Source organism: Scyliorhinus torazame, chromosome 2, assembly GCF_047496885.1.
Source record: "Scyliorhinus torazame isolate Kashiwa2021f chromosome 2, sScyTor2.1, whole genome shotgun sequence".
Classification (NCBI taxonomy): Eukaryota; Metazoa; Chordata; class Chondrichthyes; order Carcharhiniformes; family Scyliorhinidae; genus Scyliorhinus; species Scyliorhinus torazame.
In genome coordinates this window covers 329,418,986-329,441,469 of record NC_092708.1, presented here as the reverse complement: position 1 = coordinate 329,441,469, position 22,484 = coordinate 329,418,986, and the positions used below count along the sequence as shown (strand labels likewise).

At 46.9% G+C, this 22,484-nt stretch overlaps 1 protein-coding gene across 3 annotated transcripts in view; it reads right to left on the bottom strand.

Moving 5' to 3' along the window:
• map4k5 (mitogen-activated protein kinase kinase kinase kinase 5) overlaps positions 1-22,484 on the bottom strand; it is a 309,224-nt gene that overhangs the window by 72,406 nt on the left and 214,334 nt on the right. For 2 of the 3 annotated variants that reach the window (XM_072489786.1, XM_072489788.1), the window contains 5 exons: positions 20,349-20,562; positions 2,830-2,918; positions 2,293-2,334; positions 990-1,074; positions 802-881 (listed from right to left, as the gene is read on the bottom strand). In XM_072489786.1, the coding sequence (XP_072345887.1) occupies positions 802-881; positions 990-1,074; positions 2,293-2,334; positions 2,830-2,918; positions 20,349-20,562 (510 nt within the window). The remainder of the gene's footprint in view (positions 1-801; positions 882-989; positions 1,075-2,292; positions 2,335-2,829; positions 2,919-20,348; positions 20,563-22,484) is intronic. The other variant, XM_072489787.1, reaches the window with a different exon arrangement.

Here is a 22,484-nt window from a genome sequence, read left to right as displayed (position 1 = left end):
AGCCCAGCGAATCATACCCATATGTTTTGGTCATGCCCGGCACTACAGGGGTTTTGGATGGGGGTGACAAAGGTGCTTTCGAAAGTAGTAGGAGTCCGGGTCGAACCAAGCTGGGGGTTGGCTATATTTGGGGTTGCACAAGAGCCGGGAGTGCAGGAGGCGAAAGAGGCCGATGTTTTGGCCTTTGCGTCCCTAGTAGCCCGGCGCAGAATATTGCTAATGTGGAAAGAAGCCAAGCCCCCGGGGGTGGAGACCTGGATAAATGATATGGCGGGGTTCATAAAGTTAGAGCGGATTAAGTTCGTCCTAAGGGGGTCGGCTCAAGGGTTTACTAGGCGGTGGCAACCGTTCGTCGAATATCTTGCGGAAAGATAGATGGGGGAGAACAAAGAAGGCAGCAGTAGCGGCCCAGGACTTTGGGGGGGGGGGGGGGGGGGGGGGGGGGGGATGGGGGGTGTGGCCTGAGACAAGGCAGTTGCCAATTAGGGCTAGTTTTTATATTTTGTTATTTAATATTTATTTATTTGTTGTTGTTTTTGTTTAAATTTAAAAAGGTCATTATTATCTGTATTGTTACAATGTTGTGTAAAGGATGCACAATGTACTGTGTTGGTTGACCAAAAATTTTCAATAAAATATTATTTATAAAAAAAAAAGTTATTCAACTAAACTTTAAAAGGAGCTGTAAAGTAATTATCCAATTTTTTCAAACTATGGTCTTATTTCAGTGCTATACGTCTAACCCCTCTTCCCTCCTCAAGAGATCAGATGTAATCCATCTAAAATACGCATTGTGCTTACTTGTTCCATTGAAGCTTCATGTAGTTCATTTAGATTTAACGTATAAATGCCTTCTTCAGTTCCAAAGATTAAGTATTGGTCTAATTTAAAGGAAAAGCAAGCCAGTTAATATTTTACAAAAGGAAAGATGGCACAACCTTGTGTAAATGGTGTCAGTGTAAAAGCAATTCCTGATTAATGAGCATTACCCTTTGTCTCAGGGTGTATCCAAGATGTAGCACAATTTATCTTCAAAGGACATCCATCAAATACCTTTGTAAAGCAGGCTCCCATCTGCATTTGAAGAGTTTCAACATTCAAAAAATTTACTTGTTAGTATTGTAAAATCAGGGAAAAATAACATTAGTAAAATAAATACATAAAATAAATGCGTTTAAGATTAAACAAGTTTATATTTTGAAAAGTAACCTCCAGGATAGAACCATCATTTGGGACTTAATTCCATTTGAAATTTCAATAATTAATTGATAGCTATGGTCATTTGAAATTTTTTTTGAAAACAATTCAGTCCAAATAAGCAAAGATTGGTGTTATCAATGAGAAGGAGGGGGTGGGGGCATAAAAGATATGTTTGCCCTTGGAAATAACTTGCAAAACTTGTCCGAGGAAAGCCAGCAAGGCACCATTCCAGCACATCATCTAAAATACCTCTCCAAATATGTGTGGGATAATGACATGATCAGACATGGGTTAGGACAGTAAAATGAGTTAGGACAGTATCATGGGCCACAACACAAAACAAAGCATTATTTGGCATTAACTGGCAATTTTACTCAAATGGCCATAGAATTTTTTGTGGGGAAAAATGAACATTGATATTAGTAAGGGTCGGTGGCACATTGGCCAGCACTGCTGCCTTACAGAGCCGAGGACCCGGGTTCGATCCAGCCCACCGTCCGTGTGGAGTTTGCACATCCTCCCCGTGTCCGTGTGGAGTTTGCACATTCTCCCGTATCAGTGTGGAGTTTGCACATTCTCCGCGTGTCCGTGTGGATTTTGCACATTCTCCAGTGTCCATGTGGATTTTGCACATTCTCCCCGAGTCGGTGTGGATTTTGCACATTCTCCCCGTATCGGCATGGGTCTCACCCTCACAACTCAAAGATGTGCAGGTAGGTGGATTGGCCACGCCCAATTGACCCTTAATTGGAATTTTTTTACAAAATTGATATAAAAGTGAGGGTACTCTTGAGATGAAGACAGATTATTCTGGCAGACTGTAGAATTTAGCTCTATAATTGCTTGAGGCTAACACTGTCTGTTAGGTGTTGTGCTTCCCAGCAATGAAATGCTTTATCTTGATGACTATAACATGCATATAAAAAAAGGAGAATCTTAATTCAACATTAATGATTCTTGCAGAAATATCTTAATTCCACTAGAGTAACAGGGAGATAAAATTCAGACGAATACATCAGGTGCGCATTTTTTTTTTTTTTAAGAAAAGTACATTGAAGGACTGGGAATTATGCCTTCGAAAAATGTACTTACATGGACTTTTGGAGTTGGAGGAAGGCCATTGATTGCTGGCTTCTACAGAAAAAAGATGTAACTTTTTAATGTTCAATATTTAGTTACCACACACTATAATCACTTAACTCCAACATCTGTTATCTAGCAAGGCTGCCATTTTATATGTGGATGGCTAAAATTATTGTAGCTGGAGATTCCAAGTCATCTGGATTCCTGGTTTGTAAGGATGTTAATAGTACATCAACAAATGTAATAGGTGCTGCCTGTGCACATCACTTTATTTGATCCAAATATTGCAAGAGATGGAGGATTAAGAAATATATTTGTATTCTAATACACCATAAAGTATTATTGCAAGGAGTAAAATGGCATGTGATCTTCACTTATGTGATTCCAATATGTTTCAACAGCCATTAGAAATAGCAAAAATCCTGAACAAAATGTTTGAAACGCTTCATACATTCCACTATTAAAAAAAAAAATCACAACTCAAGACTTCTAAATATTATTGCAAGAAATACATTCATTGATTTTAATAATTAAAAAGCAACCTACAGGAAATTCTTTCTTATCTTTTCTTCGAGGTAATGCTGGAGGATGCTCAGAACCTTCACCAGTCAGAATTGCAATGCCCCCTGCAACACCTAAACATATACAAAACATTTTATTATAACCAACAGCAATCTTTCTAAAGGCAAGAGAAATGCAAATTTATGCAGAACCAGCACCACACATGAAACCAGAGTACCTCTACTCCACATTCTCAAGACATTTAATGTACACAGCCATCACTAATATCTGCACATAACTGTGACAAGTAATTAGGACAAACTGTGGCAAAAACTTTATTTTAATAAATTTAAAGTATCCAATTATTTTTTTTCCCCAATTAAGGGGCAATTTAGCGTGGCCAATTCACTTACACTGCACATCTTTGGGTTGTGGAGGTGAGACCCATACAAACACGGGGAGAATGTGCAAGCTCCACACGGACAATGACCCAGGGCAGGAACCGAACCCAGGTCCTCAACGCTGTGAGGCAGTAGTGCTAACCACTGCACCACCGTGCTTCCCAAATAATGCAAAAACTCATCGCAACACTTGAAACGGTTAAAAATACATTTTCAGATAAGACATACAAGTTACTTCAAAAATCACAAAATTAATACTTTTAAAGTATCCTGTTTCTAAATCTATTCAATATATAAATGCAAAGAATGAAAAAGATTAAATTAAGAAACTCCTTTACTTTATTGAAAGTGGGATACTTGGGACAGATCACAATTCCAGCAAAGAAAAAAACCATTGCTATACAGAAAATCAGGAACTGTTGCTCTTAGTAATGCCACCCTACAGGTGCTCAAATTACAACTCATGGCAAGCCCTACAAAGCCCTTGAAGCATAGGCAACACATTCTATATGGACTTTTAGATTCTTATTCACTGGTTTTGGTTCTGTATCAATTATGTGGGGCCTGGGGCTAGGAAAGGGTCTTTTTTTGTGCTTATGCACTGTGAACAACTGCTGAGAACAATATGTTTTTAAAAAAAAAAATTTAGAGTACCCAATTCATTTTTTCCAATTAAGGGGCAATTTAGCGTGACCAATCCACCTACCCTGCACATCTTTGGGTTGTGGGGGCGAAACCCACGCAAACACGGGGAGAATGTGCAAACTCCACACGGGCAGTGAACCAGAGCCAGGATTGAACCTTGACGCCGTGAGGCAGCAATGCTAACCACTGTGCCACCTAGGAGAACAATATCAGCTGGTGTCGTTAACATAGACAGACAATAGAGTGTTTTTGCAAAATGGTATGGATGGCATGTTAAATAGGTAAGTATTTTTAGTTAGTCAATATTTTAAGCATTATAATATCTCTGGGAGGTATGTGTGGGTGCGAGGGACTCCGAGGGTGGGAAGGGTGTTCCTGGAGCGGAGTAGAGATAGGGGGGGCTGGCGCTGCCCAACCTGTGGGTACTACCGGGCCACCAATGCGGCGATGGTGCGTAAGTGGGTGATGGAGGGGGCTGCATGGAAGAGGCTGGAGACGGCGCCTTGTGCGGGTACGAGGCTGGGGGCGCTGGCTACGGCGCCGCTGCCGCTCCCTACAAGGGGGTATACCATGAGCCCGATGATGGCGGCTGCCCTCAAAATTTGGGGGCAATGGAGGCGGCACAGGGGGGCAGTTGGGGCCTCGGCGTGGACCCCAATACGGGGAAACTACCGGTTCGCCCCAGGGAGAACAGGTGGAGGGTTTTCAGGGTGGCACGGGGCAGGTATACGCAAGTTGAGGGACCTGTTTGTGGGCGGGAAGTTCGCAAGCCTGGGTGAGCTGGAGAAGTATGGGCTCCCCCCCGGGTACTTACAGGTAAGGGCGTTTGCCAGGCGGCAGAATTCCCGCGGCTACTGCCGCACACAGTACAGGACAGGGTGCTCTCGGGCAGGTGGGTGGGAATGGGGAAGACCTCGGAAACTTACCAGGTGATGCAGGAGGAGGAGGCCCTGGTGGTGGGTGATAGGTAAGTGGGAGGAGGATATGGGAGAGGAGATTGAGGAAGGGACGTGGGCAGATGCCTTAGGGAGGATGAACCCTTCCTCATCGTGCGCGAGGCTCAGCCTCATACAGTTTAAGGAGCTGCACAGGGCACACATGACCGGGACAAGGATGAGCCGGTTTTTTGGTGGTGAGGACAGGTGTGTTAGGTGCTCAGGGAGCCCAGCAAATCACACCCATATGTTCTGGGCATGCCCAGCGCTGGAGGAATTTTGGAAGGGCGTAGCGATGATGGTGTCAAGGGTGGTAGGATCCAGGGTCAAACCGGGCTGGGGGCTTGCAATATTTGGGGTGGCAGAGGAGCCGGGAGTGCAAGAGGCGAAAGAGGCCGGTATTCTGGCCTTTGCGTCCCTGGTAGCCCGGCGAAGGATTCTTCTTCAGTGGAAGGATGCGAGACCCCCAAGCGTGAAATCCTGGATCAGCGATATGGCGGGGTTCATTAAATTGGAAAGGGTGAAATGTGCCTTGAGAGGGTCGGTACAAGGGTTCTTTAGGCGGTGGCAACCGTTCTTAGACTTTCCGGCAGAACGATAGACATTGATCAATGGCAGCAGCAGCTCGGGGGGGGGGGTTACTTTATTTTTGTTTTTGTTATTTACTGAGGGGGTGTATATACCTGTTGTGTTAAGTCGGGGTGTTAATGTTAATTTATTATTTTGTACAGGGGGGAGGGGGGTATGGAGGGTTGCTTTTCCAGACTGTGTTTTGTACTTAACCCTGTTGGGTTCTTTTTTTCTTATTTTGTTACTGATATTTTATGAAAACCTTTAATAAAAATTTTTTTAAAATAAAATAATATCTCTGGGAATTTCGATTGATGTAGATTCATCAATGCAACAGACACTTCATTCAACACATTCATAGACCCACCCATTTGTGGGTTTACATACCCACTGGTTCCCTAAGAGGTGGTGCAAATCAGTGAAAGTATCTCAAGTTTCTTCACATAGCGACTGGTTTTATTCTCTGAACTCCATACAATGCACAAAACCCAAGAAACTGCTGATCCAATGTGGTGATTTGTGCAGTATTAGTATATAGAATTAATACCACCCAAATGCAAATGAAAATGTCCCCATGCAAGATTTATTTTGTGTGGTAACCTAGCAGATGATAAACACAGCAGTTCTACCATCCCCCTAGGAGGAAACACACCAGCCTCCCAGTACCATTAAGAGTCATATTTTGTTCAGGTATATGTCAGAAACTGACTTTGGGGAAATGGAAATCTCCATTTTAGTACATTTCTTCCAAAAGATGGCATTGATACTGTTTCGAGTAATGCCAGGAATGCTCAGTACGTGCAGCTCAATTAATTCAGATTATTTAAGCCCCATTTATGCATATGGGTGTGAAGAAAATGTTTTGCTTTAAAAATATTTTTGGGGTCCACTGTGGTATAGTGAAGCATGCAGGCCTGTAGGGGCTGAGTGTGCAAGACCAAGTTAATTAAGCTGAGGACCAAATGTCTACAAAGCTGAGGACATCAAAGGGAGGCACTTGAAGTTAAAATGGCCAAACTGGTTTTCTACACGTAAACACAACCTGGGTAAAAAGTTGCATCAGCAGATAAGTGATGATTTGGGATTTTAGCTGTTGAATTTCTAAGGAAAGTAAAAAGGAATTTACAACCGCAAAAAGGTCATAAGTAAATAAAAGCAAAGCCATTAAATTTTATTTTACCTGAAAATGGTGGCCATTAGGAGAACATAAAAGATCTTGTATCTTGGGAAAGGTAAATTTCAAAGAAAGAAAAAGTCAATGCGAAAAGATGAAAGAGAAAAAAACATATTCAAAGAGAGGTTGGGAGACTTCCCGTGGCGGCTATGTGGTAGACGGCTGTGGACTTGGTGGCTCCCTTGTTAGGAATTTTGTTTTAAAACCTAAAAGTCCCGATCAGACTTTCTAACGCATTTCCGAAGTCCGAGCGTTGACCGTGAGACTCTGGAGAGCGTGGTCGAAGGCGTGATGGTGGCAGGCCCAGAGCCTGTGCTCCCAGCCCAATGGTCTACAGCACAATTAGTGTACATTTTAACCACTCAATTTCAGAAGCAGAGGATGGAAACCTCCAAAGACCCGGTACGGCCACTGACCCGATAGAAGTAGCAGTTGAGAGGGTCGAGCAGCGGTTGGAGTCCCAGGGTGCTTTGTTTCAAAATTTGGAGGAGTCTGTCGTCAAACACGAGGACCAGCTGACCCATGATGGAAGCAGAGCTTTCCCCGATTGCTGTCAGTATTAAAAAAATACGAGATAGTGGGCAGCACAGTGCCACAGTGGTTAGCACTGCTGCCTCTCAGCGCCGAGGTCCCAGGTTCGATCCCGGCTCTGGGTCACTGTCCATCTGGAGTTTGCACATTCTCCCCTTGTTTGTGTGGGTTTCACCCCCACAACCCAAAAGATGTGCAGGGTACGTGGATTGGACACGCTAAATTGTCCTTAATTGGAAAAAGTGAAGAAACAAGGACGATTGTGGTATGCCTGAATCGATTCCTAGACAAGGAAAAAATCCTGAGGTGGACAAGGCAGGCGAAGAAAAGTGCGTGGGGGGGGGGCATAATCAGGTGCCCCCTCATTCGATTGGTGACTTGGAATGTTTGAGACCCGAAAGGTCCTGTTAAAAGGTTCGAGCATATTTGCTCGGCAATGGCTGGGGAGCTGTCGAAATTCATGTACTCATGGAGGGCATAGGTCCGTGGCCCTTTGGGAGTCCAAAGGCGAGGGAGTTGTCTTCCTTTTCACACGTTATTCCCGAACAGATTTTTTCGTTTTAGACAAGTCGCTGATTCCTAGAGTTGCGGGGACAAAGTACTCGGTGATCGTGGTGTCTGACCACGCCTCTCACTGGGTGGCTCTGCGGACGGAAAAACCATACATTTGTAGATCCCAGTGGAGATTAGATGTTGGGTCTCCTTGCGGATAAGGGATTATCTGAGAGGTTGGATGGGGTCATTCATAATTATATGGATCAGAACGACACTGGTGAGGTCTCCACCGGGGTGTTGTAGGAGGCACTGAAGGCCGTGGTTAGGGAAGAACGCATTTTGATCCAGGCGCACAGGCTAAGGGTGGAGTGAGAAGAGCAATCGAGATTGGTGGAGGCAATCTTAGCAGTTGATCGCAGACACCTGGAATCACAGGGTAAAGTAATGCTGAGGGAGCGTCATAGGCTTCAGATGGAGTTTGATTTGATCACCTCAGAGGAGGCGGTGAGACAGCTGCGCATTCCAGGGGTTTCTTGTACGAACATGGGGAGACGTCTGGTAGGATGCTCGGCCATCAACTAAGGAAGCAGACGGCTGTACGGGTAATTTCATAGAATTTACAGTGCAGAAGGAGGCCATTCGGCCCATCGAGTCTGCACCGGCTCTTGGAAAGAGCACCCTACCCAAGGTCCACACCTCCACCCTATTCCCATAACCCAGTAACCCCACCCAACACGAAGGGCAATTTTGGACACTATGGGCAATTTAGCATGGCCAATCCACCTAACCCGCACATCTTTGGACTGAGAGAGGAAACCGGAGCACCCGGAGGAAACCCACACACACCGGGGGGGGGGGGAACGACACGTGCAGACTCCGCACAGACAGTGACCCAAGCCGGGAATCGAACCTGGGACCCTGGAGCTGTGAAACAATTGTGCTATCCACAATGCTACCGTGCTGGTAGACTTAGGAGTGGGAGTGGGGAAGAAGAGGTGGTCGCAGACCCAGAAGGAATTAATAAAATCTTTGCGTCCTTCTATCAAAGGCTGTACCAATCCGAACCGCCACCAGGGGGACGAAGTGAGACGTAGATTCCTAGATGGGTTGGAGTTTCCGATGGTGGGTCAGGCTAAGGCACAAGCATTGGGGACTCCAGTGGGTCTGCGGGAGCTGCCGTGATGTATGAATTTGATGCAGTCAGGGAAGGCTCCAGGACTCGACTGATTCTGGTTTAGCACAGTGGGCTAAATAGCTGGCTTGTAATGCAGAACAATGCCAGCAGCCCGGGTTCAATTCCCGTACCGGCCTCCCTGAACAGGTGCCGGAATGTGGCGACAAGGGCTTTTCACAGTAACTTCATTGAAGTCTACTTGTGACAATAAGCGATTATTATTATAATAATAACGAGGGATCCCCGTATTTAAACAGTTTGCCTGAAGAGGAATAGATGAGAGGGTGGCCTGGCCCTTCCCAAGTTTTTTTTTAAAAAAAACTTATTTTTATCGAAACAAAATTTTTACATAACCGTTAACAACATTTAACAAAACAAGGTGAACGTTAACTCGAGGAGTAGCGCGCCGGCGAGAACAGCAGAGGTGCCGTTACGAGTGCCCCCAAGATGGTGCCTTTGCATGAGGCCGCCTCTAACCGCTCCCACGTCGACCCCTCCCCCAATACCCATTTCCTAATCATGGCTATATTAGCCGCCCAGTAGTAGCTGCAAAAATCCGGCAGCGCCAGCCACCCCCGACTGTGCTCTAGATACAGTCTCTTTACTCGCGGGGTCTTATTTGCCCACACAAATCCCGGAATGATCTTGTTCACCCGCTTAAAAAAGGACTTGGGGATGAAGATGGGAAGGCACTGGAAGACAAACAAAAATCTGGGGAGGACCGTCATCTTAAAGGACTGCACCCTCCCCGCTAGAGAAAGCGGGAGCATGTCCCACCTTTTAAAGTCCCCTTCCATCTGCGCTACCAGCCGGGATAAGTTAAGCTTGTGGGGGGCATCCCACTTTCGAGCCACCTGTATGCCTAGATACCGAAGGCCCTTCCCAATTTTCAATGTTAGTAATATTGTTATGGTCCGAAGATGGTTGTTGGACCAGGAGTCGTATGGTGCAGAGTGGAGGAGGACTCGTGTGGAGGGACTTCCTTAAGTTTTTGGCTCCCCTTTCTTACCAGGTAGGTACTCCGCAAACCATAGTGGTGGTTTCCACTTTTGAGAGTTTGGAACCAGTGTCGGTTGCATTTTGGCTCCACTTAGCGGTAACCAGATTCAACCCTGCCAGGTTTAAGGAATGGGACGGTCTGAGGATCAAATGCTTTGAGGACCTGTTCTTAGGTGGTAAGTTTTTGGACCTAACTGAGCTGATGGAGGCTTATCAAATGCCTAGCGGTAGTAAGTTTAGGTATCTCCAGATAAGGGCCTTTTTGAGTAAAGAGCTGGGTTTGTTCTCAATGTTGCCGTCCTTGGGTTTACAGGACAGATTTCTCTCGGATGAGGAGTTTGGGGAGGATAAGATCTTCAATGTATATGCTGAGTTGGCTAGTAGGGAGGAAGTCTTGTTGGTGCCGATGTGGCAGAAATGGGAGGAAGATTTGGGAGGCACGGTGAGAGGCTGGATTTGGGAGGAAGCATTGCATAGGGTTAATGCATCCTCGTTGTGCGAGAGGCTCAGTCTTGTCCAGAGAGCACATATGACTCCAGCTAGGCTGAGCCGTTTTCCCCAGGAGTGGCTGATCAATGTATATAATGTGTCGGATCCCCTGCGAACCATGTCCACATGTTCTGGTCCTGAACAAAACTAGTGGGGTTTTGGAAGGGTGTTCTGGATGTATTGTCTCGGGTGGTGGTCACACGATTCTTAAGGGGGAGGGAGAGCGACCAGAAGTCGTGGTGCACATAGGCACCAACGACATGGCTAAGAAAAGGGATGAGGATCTAAAAAGTGATTTTAGGGAGTTAGGTTGGTAAAGAGCAGGACAAGCAGAGTAGTGATCTCAGGATTGCTACCGGTGCGACGTGCAAGTGAAGCAAGGAACAGAGAGCGAGTACAGCTGAACACTTGGCTACAGGGCCGGCGCAGGAGGGAAGGCTTCAAATATGTGGCTCATTGGGATATCTTCTGGGGAAGGTGGGACCTATACACGAAGGACAGATTGCACCTAAACTGGAGGGGCATCAATATCCTGGGTGGGAGGTTTGCTAGAGCTAGAGCTCTTCGGAAGTGTTCAAACTATTTTGGCAGGGGGATGGGAACCAGAGCTATGGATCAGAGGATAGGGTAGCTGTTGAACAGGCAGAAATAGTATGCAGCAAGTCTGTGAAGGAGAATAGACAGTTGATAGGGCAAAGTTGCACTCAGTGGAATGGGTTAAAGTATGTCTGTTTCAATGCAAGGAGTGTCAGGAACAACAGAGATGAACTTAGAGCATGGATGAGTACTTGGAACTACGATGCTGTGGCCATTATGAGACATGGATTTCATAGGGGCAGGAATGGTTGTTAGATGTTCTGGGGTTTAGATGTTTTAAGAAGACTAGGGAGGGAGGTAAAAGAGGAGGGGGAGTGGCACTGTTAATTAGGGAGTGCATCACAGCTGCAGAAAAGGAGGTAGTTGAGGAGGGTTTGTCTACTGAGTCAGTATGGGTGGAAGTCAGAAACAAGAAAGGAGCAGTCACTTTATTGGGAGTTTTCTACAGACCCCCCCAATGGCAGCAGAGAGCTAGAGGAACAGATTGGGCGGCAGATCTTGGAATAGTGCAGAAGTAACAGAGTTGTTGTCATGTGTGACTTTAACTTCCCCAATATTGACTGGAACCTCCTTAGAGAAAATGGTTTGGATGGCGCAGGTTTTGTCAGGTGTGTACAGGAAGGATTGGACTTGGTGCTCCGAAACGAACCAGGCCAGGTGTCAGATTTCTCGGTGGGAGAGCATTTTGGTGAGTGACCACAACTTCTTGACCTTTACCATAGTCATGGAGAGGGATAGGGACAGACAGTATGGGAGGCATTTAATTAGGGGAGGGGAAATTATACTGTTATTGGACAGGAGCCGAGGAGCATAAAGTGGGAACAATTGTTCTTGGGGAAATGCACAACAGTAATATGGGGGTTGTTTAAGGAGCACTTGCTGCGAGTGCTGGATAGCTTTGTCCCACTGAGACGAGGAAGGAATGGTAAGGTGAAAGAGCCTTGGATGACAAGAGAAGTGGAGCTTCTAGTCAAGAGGAAGAAGGAAGCTTACGTAAGGTTGAGGAAGCAAGGATCTGGCTCGGCTCTAGAGGGATACAAGGTAGCCAGGGCGGAACTCAAAAATTGACTTAGGAGAGCTAGAAGGGGGCATGAAAAAGCCCTGGCAGGAAGGATTAGGGAAAACCCCAAGGCGTTCTACACTTGTGAGAAATAAGAGGATGATCAGAGTGAGAGCAGGGCCAATCAGGGAAATTGTGCCTAGAGTCTGAGGAGATGGGGGAAGGCCCTAAATGAATATTTTGCTTCAATATTCACTGGAGAGAGGGACCTTATTGCTCATGAGAACAGTGTGAACCAGGTTAATAGACTCGAACAGGTTGATATTAAGGAGGATGTGCTGGAAATTTTGAAAAGCATCAGGATAGATAAGTCCCCAGGGCCTGACGGGATATACCCAAGGTTACTACGGGAAGCGAGGGAGGAGATTGCTGCGCCATTGGCGATGATCTTTGTGTCCTCACTCTCCACTGGAGTAGTACCGGATGATTGGAGGGAGGTGAATGTTCTTCCCTGTTCAAGAAAGGGAATAGGGAAATCCCTGGGAATTACAGACCCATCAGTCTTGCGACTGTGGTGAGCAAATTATTGGAAAGGATTCTGAGAGATAGGATTTATGATTATTTAGAAAAACATAGTTAGATTAAAGATAGTCAGCATGGCTTTGTGAGGGGCAGGTCATGCCTCACAAGCCTCATTGAATTCTTTGAGGATGTGACGAGACACATTGATGAAGGTCGGGCAGTGGATGTGATGTATATGGATTTCAGTAAGGCATTTAACAAGAATCCCCATGGTAGGCTCATTCAGAAAGTTAGTGGGCATGGAATACAGGGAAATCTGGCTGTCTGGATACAGAATTGGCTGGCCGAAAGAAGACAGAGAGTGGTAGTGGATGGAAAGTATTCCGCCTGGAGGTCGGTGACCAATGGTGTCCCGCAGGGATCTGTTCTGGGACCTCTGCTCTTTGTGGTTTTTATAAATGACTTGGATGAGGAAGTGGAAGGGTGGGTTAGCAAGTTTGCCGATGACACGAATGTTGGTGGAGTTGTAGATAGTGTCGAGGGCTGTTGCAGGTTACAACAGGACATTGACAGGATGCAGAGCTGGGCTGAGAAGTGGCAGATGGAGTTCAACCTTGATAAATGTGAAGTGATTCATTTTGGAAGATCGAATTGGAATGCTGAATACAGGGTTAAAAGACAGGATTGTAGACTTCCACTTGTGACCATGGAGTGATTGGTCACATAAAGGGCTGTTCCTGTTCAAAGTCACAAAAAAGGGCTCTTTTTACCCAGTTCTGGGTGGAATTTTGATGAAAAGGCGTAGGTGAATGTTAGAGGAGTAGTTTACCCCTGGAATGGTATGTCTTCTGATCACTGGACCCGGCAGAAAACAGTGAGAGGTTTGGCTGGAAAGTTGAAAAAGTCTTGTGCTTCACAGACAGCATGCAGGCAGGGGAGGGGCTGGCTGTAAAGCCCCAGATACAGGAACTGATGACTTTTATCAAGGAGGAATTCCATAAACAGAGGAAAGAAATGCAGAGGATCATGCAAAGGCCATTGCAGAAGCTGTGGCACCCCTGAAGAGTACTTTGGAGCGGATGGAGAGGTGTTTGGAAGTGCAGGGGTCACGGATTCGGGAGACTGAAGGAGTGATCTCGGACCACAGCGATCGTGTGTTGGGTCTGGAGGCGGAGGTGGGGCTCCTAGGAGACCTTTGTAAAACTGAGGGCAAAGGTTGAGGAGCAGGAGAACACCTCGAGAAGACAGAACCTGCGAATAGTGGGCCTGCCTGAAGGAGTGGAAGGTGCGAGTGCCACGAGGTATGTCTCGAGATGCTGGCGGGACTGGTGGCAGAAGGGGTGCTAGATAAGGCACCTGAAGTGGACCGAGCGCATAGGTCTCCGAGGCAAAAGAGTTGGGGAGCTGCCGCGGGCGGTGATCGTGAGACTCCATAAATTTGTGGAGAAAGAGAAAATTCTACGGTGGGCCAGGGAGAAGCGTAGCTGTGACTGGGAGGGAAATAACGTCCGGATTTATCAGGACATCGGAGCCGAGTTGGCAAAACGGCAGGCAGGTTTCAACAAGGCCAAGGCGGTGCTGTACCGGCGGCAGATCAGGTTTGGGGGACTCTACCCGGCGAAATTATGGGTGACGTTCGGAGGCCAGGAGTATTATTTCGAGACCCCAGAAGCGGCCGAAGACTTCATTAAGGAGCATAAACTGGGAGAGAACTGAGTGGACAATGCTTGGGAACCAGGGTGCTGACACTATGTAATGGTCAGGAGCATGTTTGAAGTGGGTGTAGGGATTGGGGGATTTTTGCCTTTTTTTGTGTGTGTGTGTGTGTGTGGGGGGGGGGGGGGGGGGGGGAGCTTTGTTCAATGTTGAGACTGTATAGAGTTGTAGGGGTGAAAAGTTTATGTGGGCATGGATGTTCCCATCCCCCCTCCTGTTTTATGGGACTGTTTGTGCTTAACATCGGTTCGTTTGCTTTTGGAGAAGGCTACCTGGATTTCAGGCGAAGTCCTTGTTTGGGTGGGGGAGGGTAAGGTCAGCAAGAGGCCTTCTTCTTTGAGCTGAGGAATGGCGGGGTGGGGGGGGGGGGGGGGGGGGGGGGGAAGAGAGAAAAGAAAAGAGAGGGAAGGGGAGGTCATTAGGCTGTGCCTTTGGGCAGGGGCAGCCGCGCTAGCAGGTTATGCGGTGAACGGAAGTGAGGTGGTGGGGGAGATGACATGGTCAAGGGCGAAGAAAGGGGCCATCTGGGATGGGCTAGGTACAGAGTGGAATTAAAGGGGCAGGAGTTAAGTGGGGAAGATGATGGACGGTAGAGGGGATTGGAGGCGCATGCCTCCGGTAAGGTTGGTAACGTGGAACGTCCAGGGACTGAATGGGCCGGTTAAAAGGTCACGGGTGTTCGCGCACCTCAGGAGCTTGAAAGCTGGGTTGTCTTTTTGCAGGAGACACACCTCCGTGTGAAGGACCAGGTTAGGTTAAGGATGGGGTGGGTCGGACAGGTTTTTCACTTGGGGTTTGATTTGAAATAGAGGGCTGTGGCGATTTTAATAAGCAAAAAAATGGGATTCGTGAGTGCGAAGGAGGTGAGGGATCCAGGTGAGGGATATGTGATTGTGTGTGGGTTATTGGAAGGGGCACCTGTAGTGTTGGTAAATGTGTATGCCCCAAATTGGGGTGATGTGGGTTTTATGAGGGGGTTGCTGACAGCAATCCCGGATTTGGCCATGTACCAGTTGATCATGGGAGGAGATTTTAACTGTGTCCTGGAGCTGAGGGTGGATAGATCGAGCCCCAGGTCGATGGGTAGGGTATGAATGGCAAGGGAGCTTGGGGGCTTTCATGGAGAGGATGGGTATGGTGGATCCATGGCGCTTTCAGAACGCAGGGGGAAGGGAGTATTCCTTCTTTTCACACGTCTATAAGGTGTATTCGAGGATTGATTACTTTATAGTGAGTTGGGAGATTTTGGTTGGGGTGGAGGGGGCAGAATATGTGGGGATAGTTATCTCGGACCATGCACCCCAATGGCTGGATATTCGGTTCAATACGGGACGAGAGCAGAGGCCGGGGTGGAGGTTTGACTCGGAGTTGTTGGCGGATGGAGGATTTTGTGATAAGGTGCGGTTGGCGATTAGGGATTCTGTGGAGTTCAATCAGAATGGGGAGGTTCGGCGGGCATTTTTTGGGAAGCACTGAAGGCAGTGGGCCAGGGAGAAATTATCTAATTTACGGTTCATGCGAATAAGGAAAGAGAGCGGAACATGACCGTCTAGTGAGCAAGATAATGGAGGTCGACAGGGAATATTCACGGGTGCCCACCGTGGAGGGATTGGCGAGGAGTAAAAAGTTGCAGGGGCAATTTGACAGGCTGACAACGGAGAGGGCGGTAGGGCAATTGCGCACAGCAAGAGGGGTGCAATAAGAGTATGGGGAGAAGGCGAGCCACATGCTGGCGCACCAGCTGCGGAGGCAAGCTGCATCCTGGGAAATATTGAAGATCCGGACTGGGGCTGGGGATGTAGTGTCAGAGCCAGGGAAGATAAATGAGTCATTTAGAGAGTATTACCAGGGACTTTATGAGGCAGACCCAGGAGGAGAGGAGGTGAACATGCGGTGGTTTCTGGATGAGCTGAAATTTCCCCAGGTGGAGGAAGCAAAGAGACAGGCGTTGGAGGAGCCCCTGGGGCTGAGGGAGGTGCTGGATAGTATCAGGGGTATGAAGTCGGGGAAGGCCCCTGGGCCGGATGGGTACCCGGCAGAATTTAATAAGGAATTTGTGGCGGACCTGGCACCACACCTGTTGGGGGCGTTTAATGAAACACTGGACAAGGGGGAGTTGCCAGAGACGATGAAGCAGGCGGTAATCACACTAATCCCCAAAAAAGGGAAGAATCCGGTGGAATGTGGGTCGTACAGACCCATATATCACTATTGAACACGGATGTGAAAGTATTGGCTAAGTTGTTGGTGGGGAGGATGGAGGATTGTGTCCCGGGGGTGGTTGCAGAAGATCAAATAGGCTTCGTGAAAGGCAGGCAGCTCGCGAGTAATATAAGAGGGCTGTTGAATGTGGTGATGAATCCGTCGAGAGCTCTGGTCCGGAGGTGGTGGTGTCCATGGACGCGGAGAAAGCATTTGATCGGGTGGCATGGCGGTTCTTGTTCGAAGTTTTGGGAAGGTTTGGGTTTGGGCTGAGATTCATGGCATGGGTGCGGTTGCTGTATGTGGCACCAAGAGTGAGGATGAGGACGAATGATTATGAGCTCACAAAGCTTTGACTTACACAGGGGTACGAGGCAGGGGTGCCCTCTGTCGCCGCTGCTGTTTGCACTGGCCATAGAGCCATTGGCGATGGCTCTCAGGGGGTCGGCAGAGTGGCAGGGGATAACGAGGGGACAGAGGGAGCATCGGGTGTCGCTCTATGCCAATGACCTCTTGCTGTATGTTTCGGATCCGTTGGAGACTATGGGAAGGATTATGGGGAGGTTTAGAGGGTTCTCGGGATACAAGCTGAATGTAGGGAAAAGCGAGGTATTCCCGGTGAATGAGCTGGCACAGCGGGCAAATTTAGGGGGGATGCCATTTACGGTAGCGAGGGATAGGTTTAGGTACTTGGGATTCAGGTAGCGAGGGAATGGACGGGGCTCCATAAGTGGAAGTTAACGAAGCTGGTGGAGGAGGCCAGGGAGGATCTTAAGAGGTGGAATACACTGCACTTAACGTTGGCGGGGATGGTCCAAGTGGTGATAATGAATATTCTGCCTAGGTTCTTGTTTATCTTTCAGGCTCTCCCGATCTTTATAACAAAGGCCTTTTTTCGGAAAGTGGACAGAATCATCTCTGACATTGTATGGGCATGGAAGGTGCCGAGGGTGGGGAAAACCCTGCTACAGAGGCAGAGGCAGCAGGGGGGGGGTTGGCGTTGCCAAACTTGCTTCATTATTATTGGGCGGCAAATGTGGACAAGGTGCGGCGGTGGTGGGAAGGAGGAGGGGTAGAGTGGGTTAGGATGGAGGAGGAATCTTGTAAGAGGTCTAGTTGAGGGCTATGGTGACGGCACATTGCCAATGGCTCCGAGTAAGTATTCAGGGAGCCCAGTGGTGCAGTCCACGGTGAAGATATGGAATCAGCTGAGGAGCATTTTAGGGTGGAAGGGATGACGGTGCTAACGCCGCTGTGCGAGAATCATGGGTTTGAGCCGCGGGGGGGATGGATAGTGTATACAGGTGATGGAGGGAAGTGGGGCTGGTCAAGGTGAGGGATTTTTATTTGGAGGAAGGGTTTGCCAGTCTGGAGGAGCTAAGGGAGAAGGTAGAGCTGCCGAGGGGTAGTGAGTTCGGGTATCTACAGGTTAGGAACTTTGCACAAAAGGTCTGGAAGGGGTTCCCTAGATTGCCAGGATACACCCTGCTGGAGCGACTGCTGCTTCCGGATGTGGAAGGGGAGGGAAGAATTGGGGATATATACAAGTGGCTGGGGGAGCAGGGAGGCGAGCGGGTGGTGAAGAACAAGGAGAAATGGGAAGCGGAGTTGGGAATGGGGATCAATTGGGGAGTATGGAGTGAGGCACTGCGAAGTGTAAACGGGACCTCCTCTTGTGCAAGGATGAGCCTGAAACAGTTTGAGGTGGTGCACAGGGTGAATATGACTCGGGCGAGAATGAGTGGGTTCTTTCAGGGGGTAGCAGATGAGTGTGAGAGGTGTGGGCAGGGGCCAGCGAATCATGCGCACATGTTTTGGGGTTGTGAGAAACGGGAAGATTCTGGGCAGGAATGTTCGCGGTTTTAGCCAGGATAGTGGAGGAGGGAGTGGACCCGGAACCTTTAGTGGCGATATTTGGGGTTTCAGAGAAGCCGGAGCTCATGGAGAGGAGAGGAGGAAGGCCGATCTCTTGGCCTTCGCCTCTCTGATTGCACGGTGACAAATTTTGGCGTGGCGGTCAGCATCGCCACTGGGGATTGCAGCATGGTTGGGTGACCTGTATGACTTCTTGCGGTTAGAGAAGATAAAGTATGAGTTAAGGGGCTCAGCAGGGGAGTTTGAGAAAAGGTGGGGGATGTTTGTGACCGTGTTTGAGGAGCTGTTTTTGTCGCAGGGGGGGGTGGGGGTGAAAAAGGAGAAAAATCTGTACAAACTGTATAGTTGATTTTTGGGAAGAATGTTTCCCGGGGTGTTTATTTGCTGTAACCTACTTTGATACAAGTTTGAATAAAATGCGTTTTTTTTTTTAAAAAAGGTAGGATTGTTGGAAGTGTGGAGGAACAGAGGGATCTTGGAGTCACTGCACATAGATCCCTCAAAGTTGCCACCCAGGTTGATAAGGTTGTTAAGAAGGCGTATGGTATGTTGGCTTTCATTAACAGGGGGATTGAGTTTAAGAGCCGCGAGATTTTGCTGCAGCTTTATAAAACCCTGGTTAGACCACACTTGGAATATTGTGTCCAGTTCTGGCCGCCTCATTATAGGAAGGATGTGGATGCTTTGGAGAGGGTACAGAGGAGATTTACCAGGATGTTGCCTGGACTGGAGGGCATGTCTTATGAAGAAAGGTTGAGGGAGCTTGGGCTTTTCTCACTGGAGCGAAGAAGGAAGAGAGGTGACTTGATAGAGGTGTACAAGGTAATGAGAGGCATTGATAGAATGGATAGGTAGAGACTTTTCCCCAGGGCGGAAATGGCTGTCACAAGGGGACATAATTTTAAGGTGATTGGAGGAAGGTATAGGGGAGATGTCAGAGGTAGGTTCTTACACAGAGTGGTGGGTGCGTGGAATGCACTGACAGCAGAGTCAGAGTCATTAGGGATATTTAAGTGACTCTTAGACAGGCACATGGACAGCAGTAAATTGAAGGGGTGTAGGTTTGATTGATCTTAGATTAGGATAAATGGTCGGCAAACATAATGGGTTGAAGGGCCTGTACATGTTCTACATGGGTAGCTTCGCCTCCTTACTAGTTTGAAGGAGAATTTTGCTTAATTGGCAGGCTGCAGAACCACCAAGCACTGAGTCATGGGTATGGGAACTTGTTGAGTTTCTTTATTTGGAGAGAATCAAGTTCGCCATTAGAGGTTCTCCGTGAGGTGGAAGCTGTTCATTGACTTTTCCCAAGAACTACTAAAGCGTCAGCCGGGGTGGGGGTAGTTATTTTTGACTGTTAGAGTGGAGGGTACATTATTTTGTTTTATTAAGGAAAAATAAATTCTCCTTTATTTTGTTGAGTGCATTGGTGTCCTACTTGTATATAAAGGGGGTTCCTGTTGTATTGTGTTGTTATAGTAATATATGTATCGTTAATATGTTATGTGATGTTTGTTGTTGTTAAGCGTTATGGATGTTCCTATTTTTGTATTCTCTATATGTTTTGCATATACCTTCAATAAATTATCTTTTGAAAAAAGAGTGTGTTTGGGAGCTGTGTTGAGGAGTGGCCATTGTAAGACCTCCTGACTCCAGGTCAGAGTTTTGAAAAAAGCAAAGTGAAGCAGTTTTCAGCCAACCAAGGATCTGTCTGTTTCTTCCCCCCTCCCCTTTAAACATTTTAGAATTTTCCACAATAGAGTGGGGGAAGAGAAGCCCTGGGACATCTTTTCCCTATAACAACAGTGGTAATATCACTGGATTAAAAAAAATAGATTAAACATCTATGGAAGCTGTTGCCTAAAGGGGTGTTTATTTGTGAGTCTAACCGACTGAGAATCTTTTTTAGTGAATGTTCTGACAGACTAAATTAACTGTAAAAATGCAATCTTGTGTGTTTAAGTTTTATTTTCTTAATAAATGTTTAATATCAAAAATCTCCAAATTTATTTCTGGAATTTGTGACTTCTGACTTCAGTACACATATCTTTGCAGAGTAAAATACACGTAGAAAGTAGCTTGCCAGGTTTCCCTTTGGTTTGCATGGCACTTACCACCTGCCGGTTCATAACATGGAGCATCTTACTGTGTGTGGTTTGGGGGATTTAAGATATTGATTGATTAATTATATAAGCAGCTCTACAATCTTCAGTATAGCGAACTCCAATTGCACATTTACCTTCATTACCTAACTCATTGGCTCTGATATCAAGCAATCCAGGACTACTAATGCTACTGGGAAGGGGTGTTTCAAGAATCTCCGACTGGTACAGTGATGTTGGAGTACTCTGTCTTCTTGGCACAGCTAATGGTCCATTTTCTGAACAAGGTTGTCTCTTGACAGTCTGTGATCTCTCCTCATCCTGACCATCAGAAGCACTGTGCACTCTTGGCTGAAACAGTATAAACTTGTCTCAATAAGAAGAAACAGGTAGCTTTAGCTGGTACATTTCCTTATTATTCAAATAAATATACAAATAGGAATACTGCAATTACAAGAATAATTGATCAGAATGTACAGAAAACTAATTTAATTTGAATCAACAGGCAGAACTTTAAATCTTAGCGGAGGCATAAAACTCAGATTGGATATACATTGAAATCAATGTAAAGGAAAATTGGGTGCGGTATATAATGGAGACCCAATGCAATTTAGTCTGTTTTATACTTCTAAAGTTGAAAGTTCTGTCCACTGCATATTTTCAACAAGTGTGATAATTATTGAAGAATTCAATTCAAAATATTGTACACTTTCAGTCAACTAAATTTGATCATGTTTCCATTTATGCTTGTATGCAAGAACAGTGAAGGCAAAACAGTCAATATCAAAGGTATCCTTTTTTCCACATTGACAGTAATATTGCTTAAAGCTCTGTAGCAGAACCTATAAAATTTCTAACTCCGTTATTCTGCTGTAAGTAGAGTGGCTGAGATCTAATCTTCAGAGAATCATAGAAATATACAAGACAGGCGACCATGCTGCCCAGTGTGTCTGCCCTTTATAAATAAATGTTTTCATGCTCGCTGTTTGCATTCCTATTTTCCTCTGTCATTTCACCTCCGCAGTTTCAATAGTCTTTTGTGCTGTATTGAGTTCTTCGTATCGGACAGAAGCTTCCCTTTTTGCCTTCTCCTAACGGCACACTCCTAAGTGTGCAGGGAGCGCTATATGTGAGAGTTCCACCTTTTTTCTTTGTGGAAACATATCACTCCGAACCCTCCCTGTCACCTCCTTGGTATCTCCCACTGCTCTGACAGATTCACTTTCAAGTAGCTGTTTCCATCCACTTTTGCAATTTGCATCTCACCTTGAAATTTTGAATTTTAGCAGTTGTTGCAGGGAGTTCTTTTCTTTTAAAAACTATCAACACTTTAGGAGGGGGGGGGGTTGAAATAGAAATTTACATCCGTCTGTCAACGGGCATTTCCTGTTCTGTGAAGCAAAGAAATACTTGGACTTATATTTCCATTGGTTGCAAGCCTCAACTGAACGCTAAAGGTGGTACATAGAGCCCACTTAACAAGAACCTGAATGAGTAGGTTCTTCCCAAAGATGGAGGACAGATGTGAACAGTGCCAAGGAGGCCAGGCCAACCCCACCCACATGTTCTGGTCTTGCTCCAGAATTGCTGGCTACTGGACAGCCTTCTTCGAGGCAATGCCCAAAGTGGTGAGGATGAGGGTGGAGCTGTGCCCGAATGTGGCGGTCTTCGGGGTATCAGACCAGCCAGATCTCTTCATGGGGAGGAGGGCGGACGCCCTTGCCTTTGCCTCCCTGATCGCCCACCATAGAACCCTGCTCGGCTGGCAGTTAGCAGCACCGCCTAAAACTGCAGACTGGCTGTCCGACCTATCAGAATTTCTCCAAATGGAGAAAATCAAATTCGCCATCTGGGGGTCGGAAGATGGCTTCTTCAGAACATGGGAGCCATTCATCCAAACTGTACCAGTTTGTGGCCAACGAACAAACAAACAAATAATCAAGTAACCAAGAGCCAGGGGAAAGTAACAAAAACGTGAGAAAAGAGAAGAAAGGAAGGAGGGAAATGCCCGGAGGGAGGGGGGTGAAACAATGCAAGAGGGGGTAGCCAAACACAACAGTAAAGAAAGGGGTGCTGCAGGGAGGGAAGATGGGGGGGGGGGGGGGGGGGGGGGGGGACAGGGAAGAAGGAAGGACAGGGGGCCAAGAACAATAGAGGGGAGCCAGAGGGAGGGAAAGACGAGGGAACACAAACTGGAAGGAGAGCACGGGAAATGACAACGACCATGACGAACACAGCAGGGCAACAGAGAGTAAGAAAGTATAGTAGGAAGG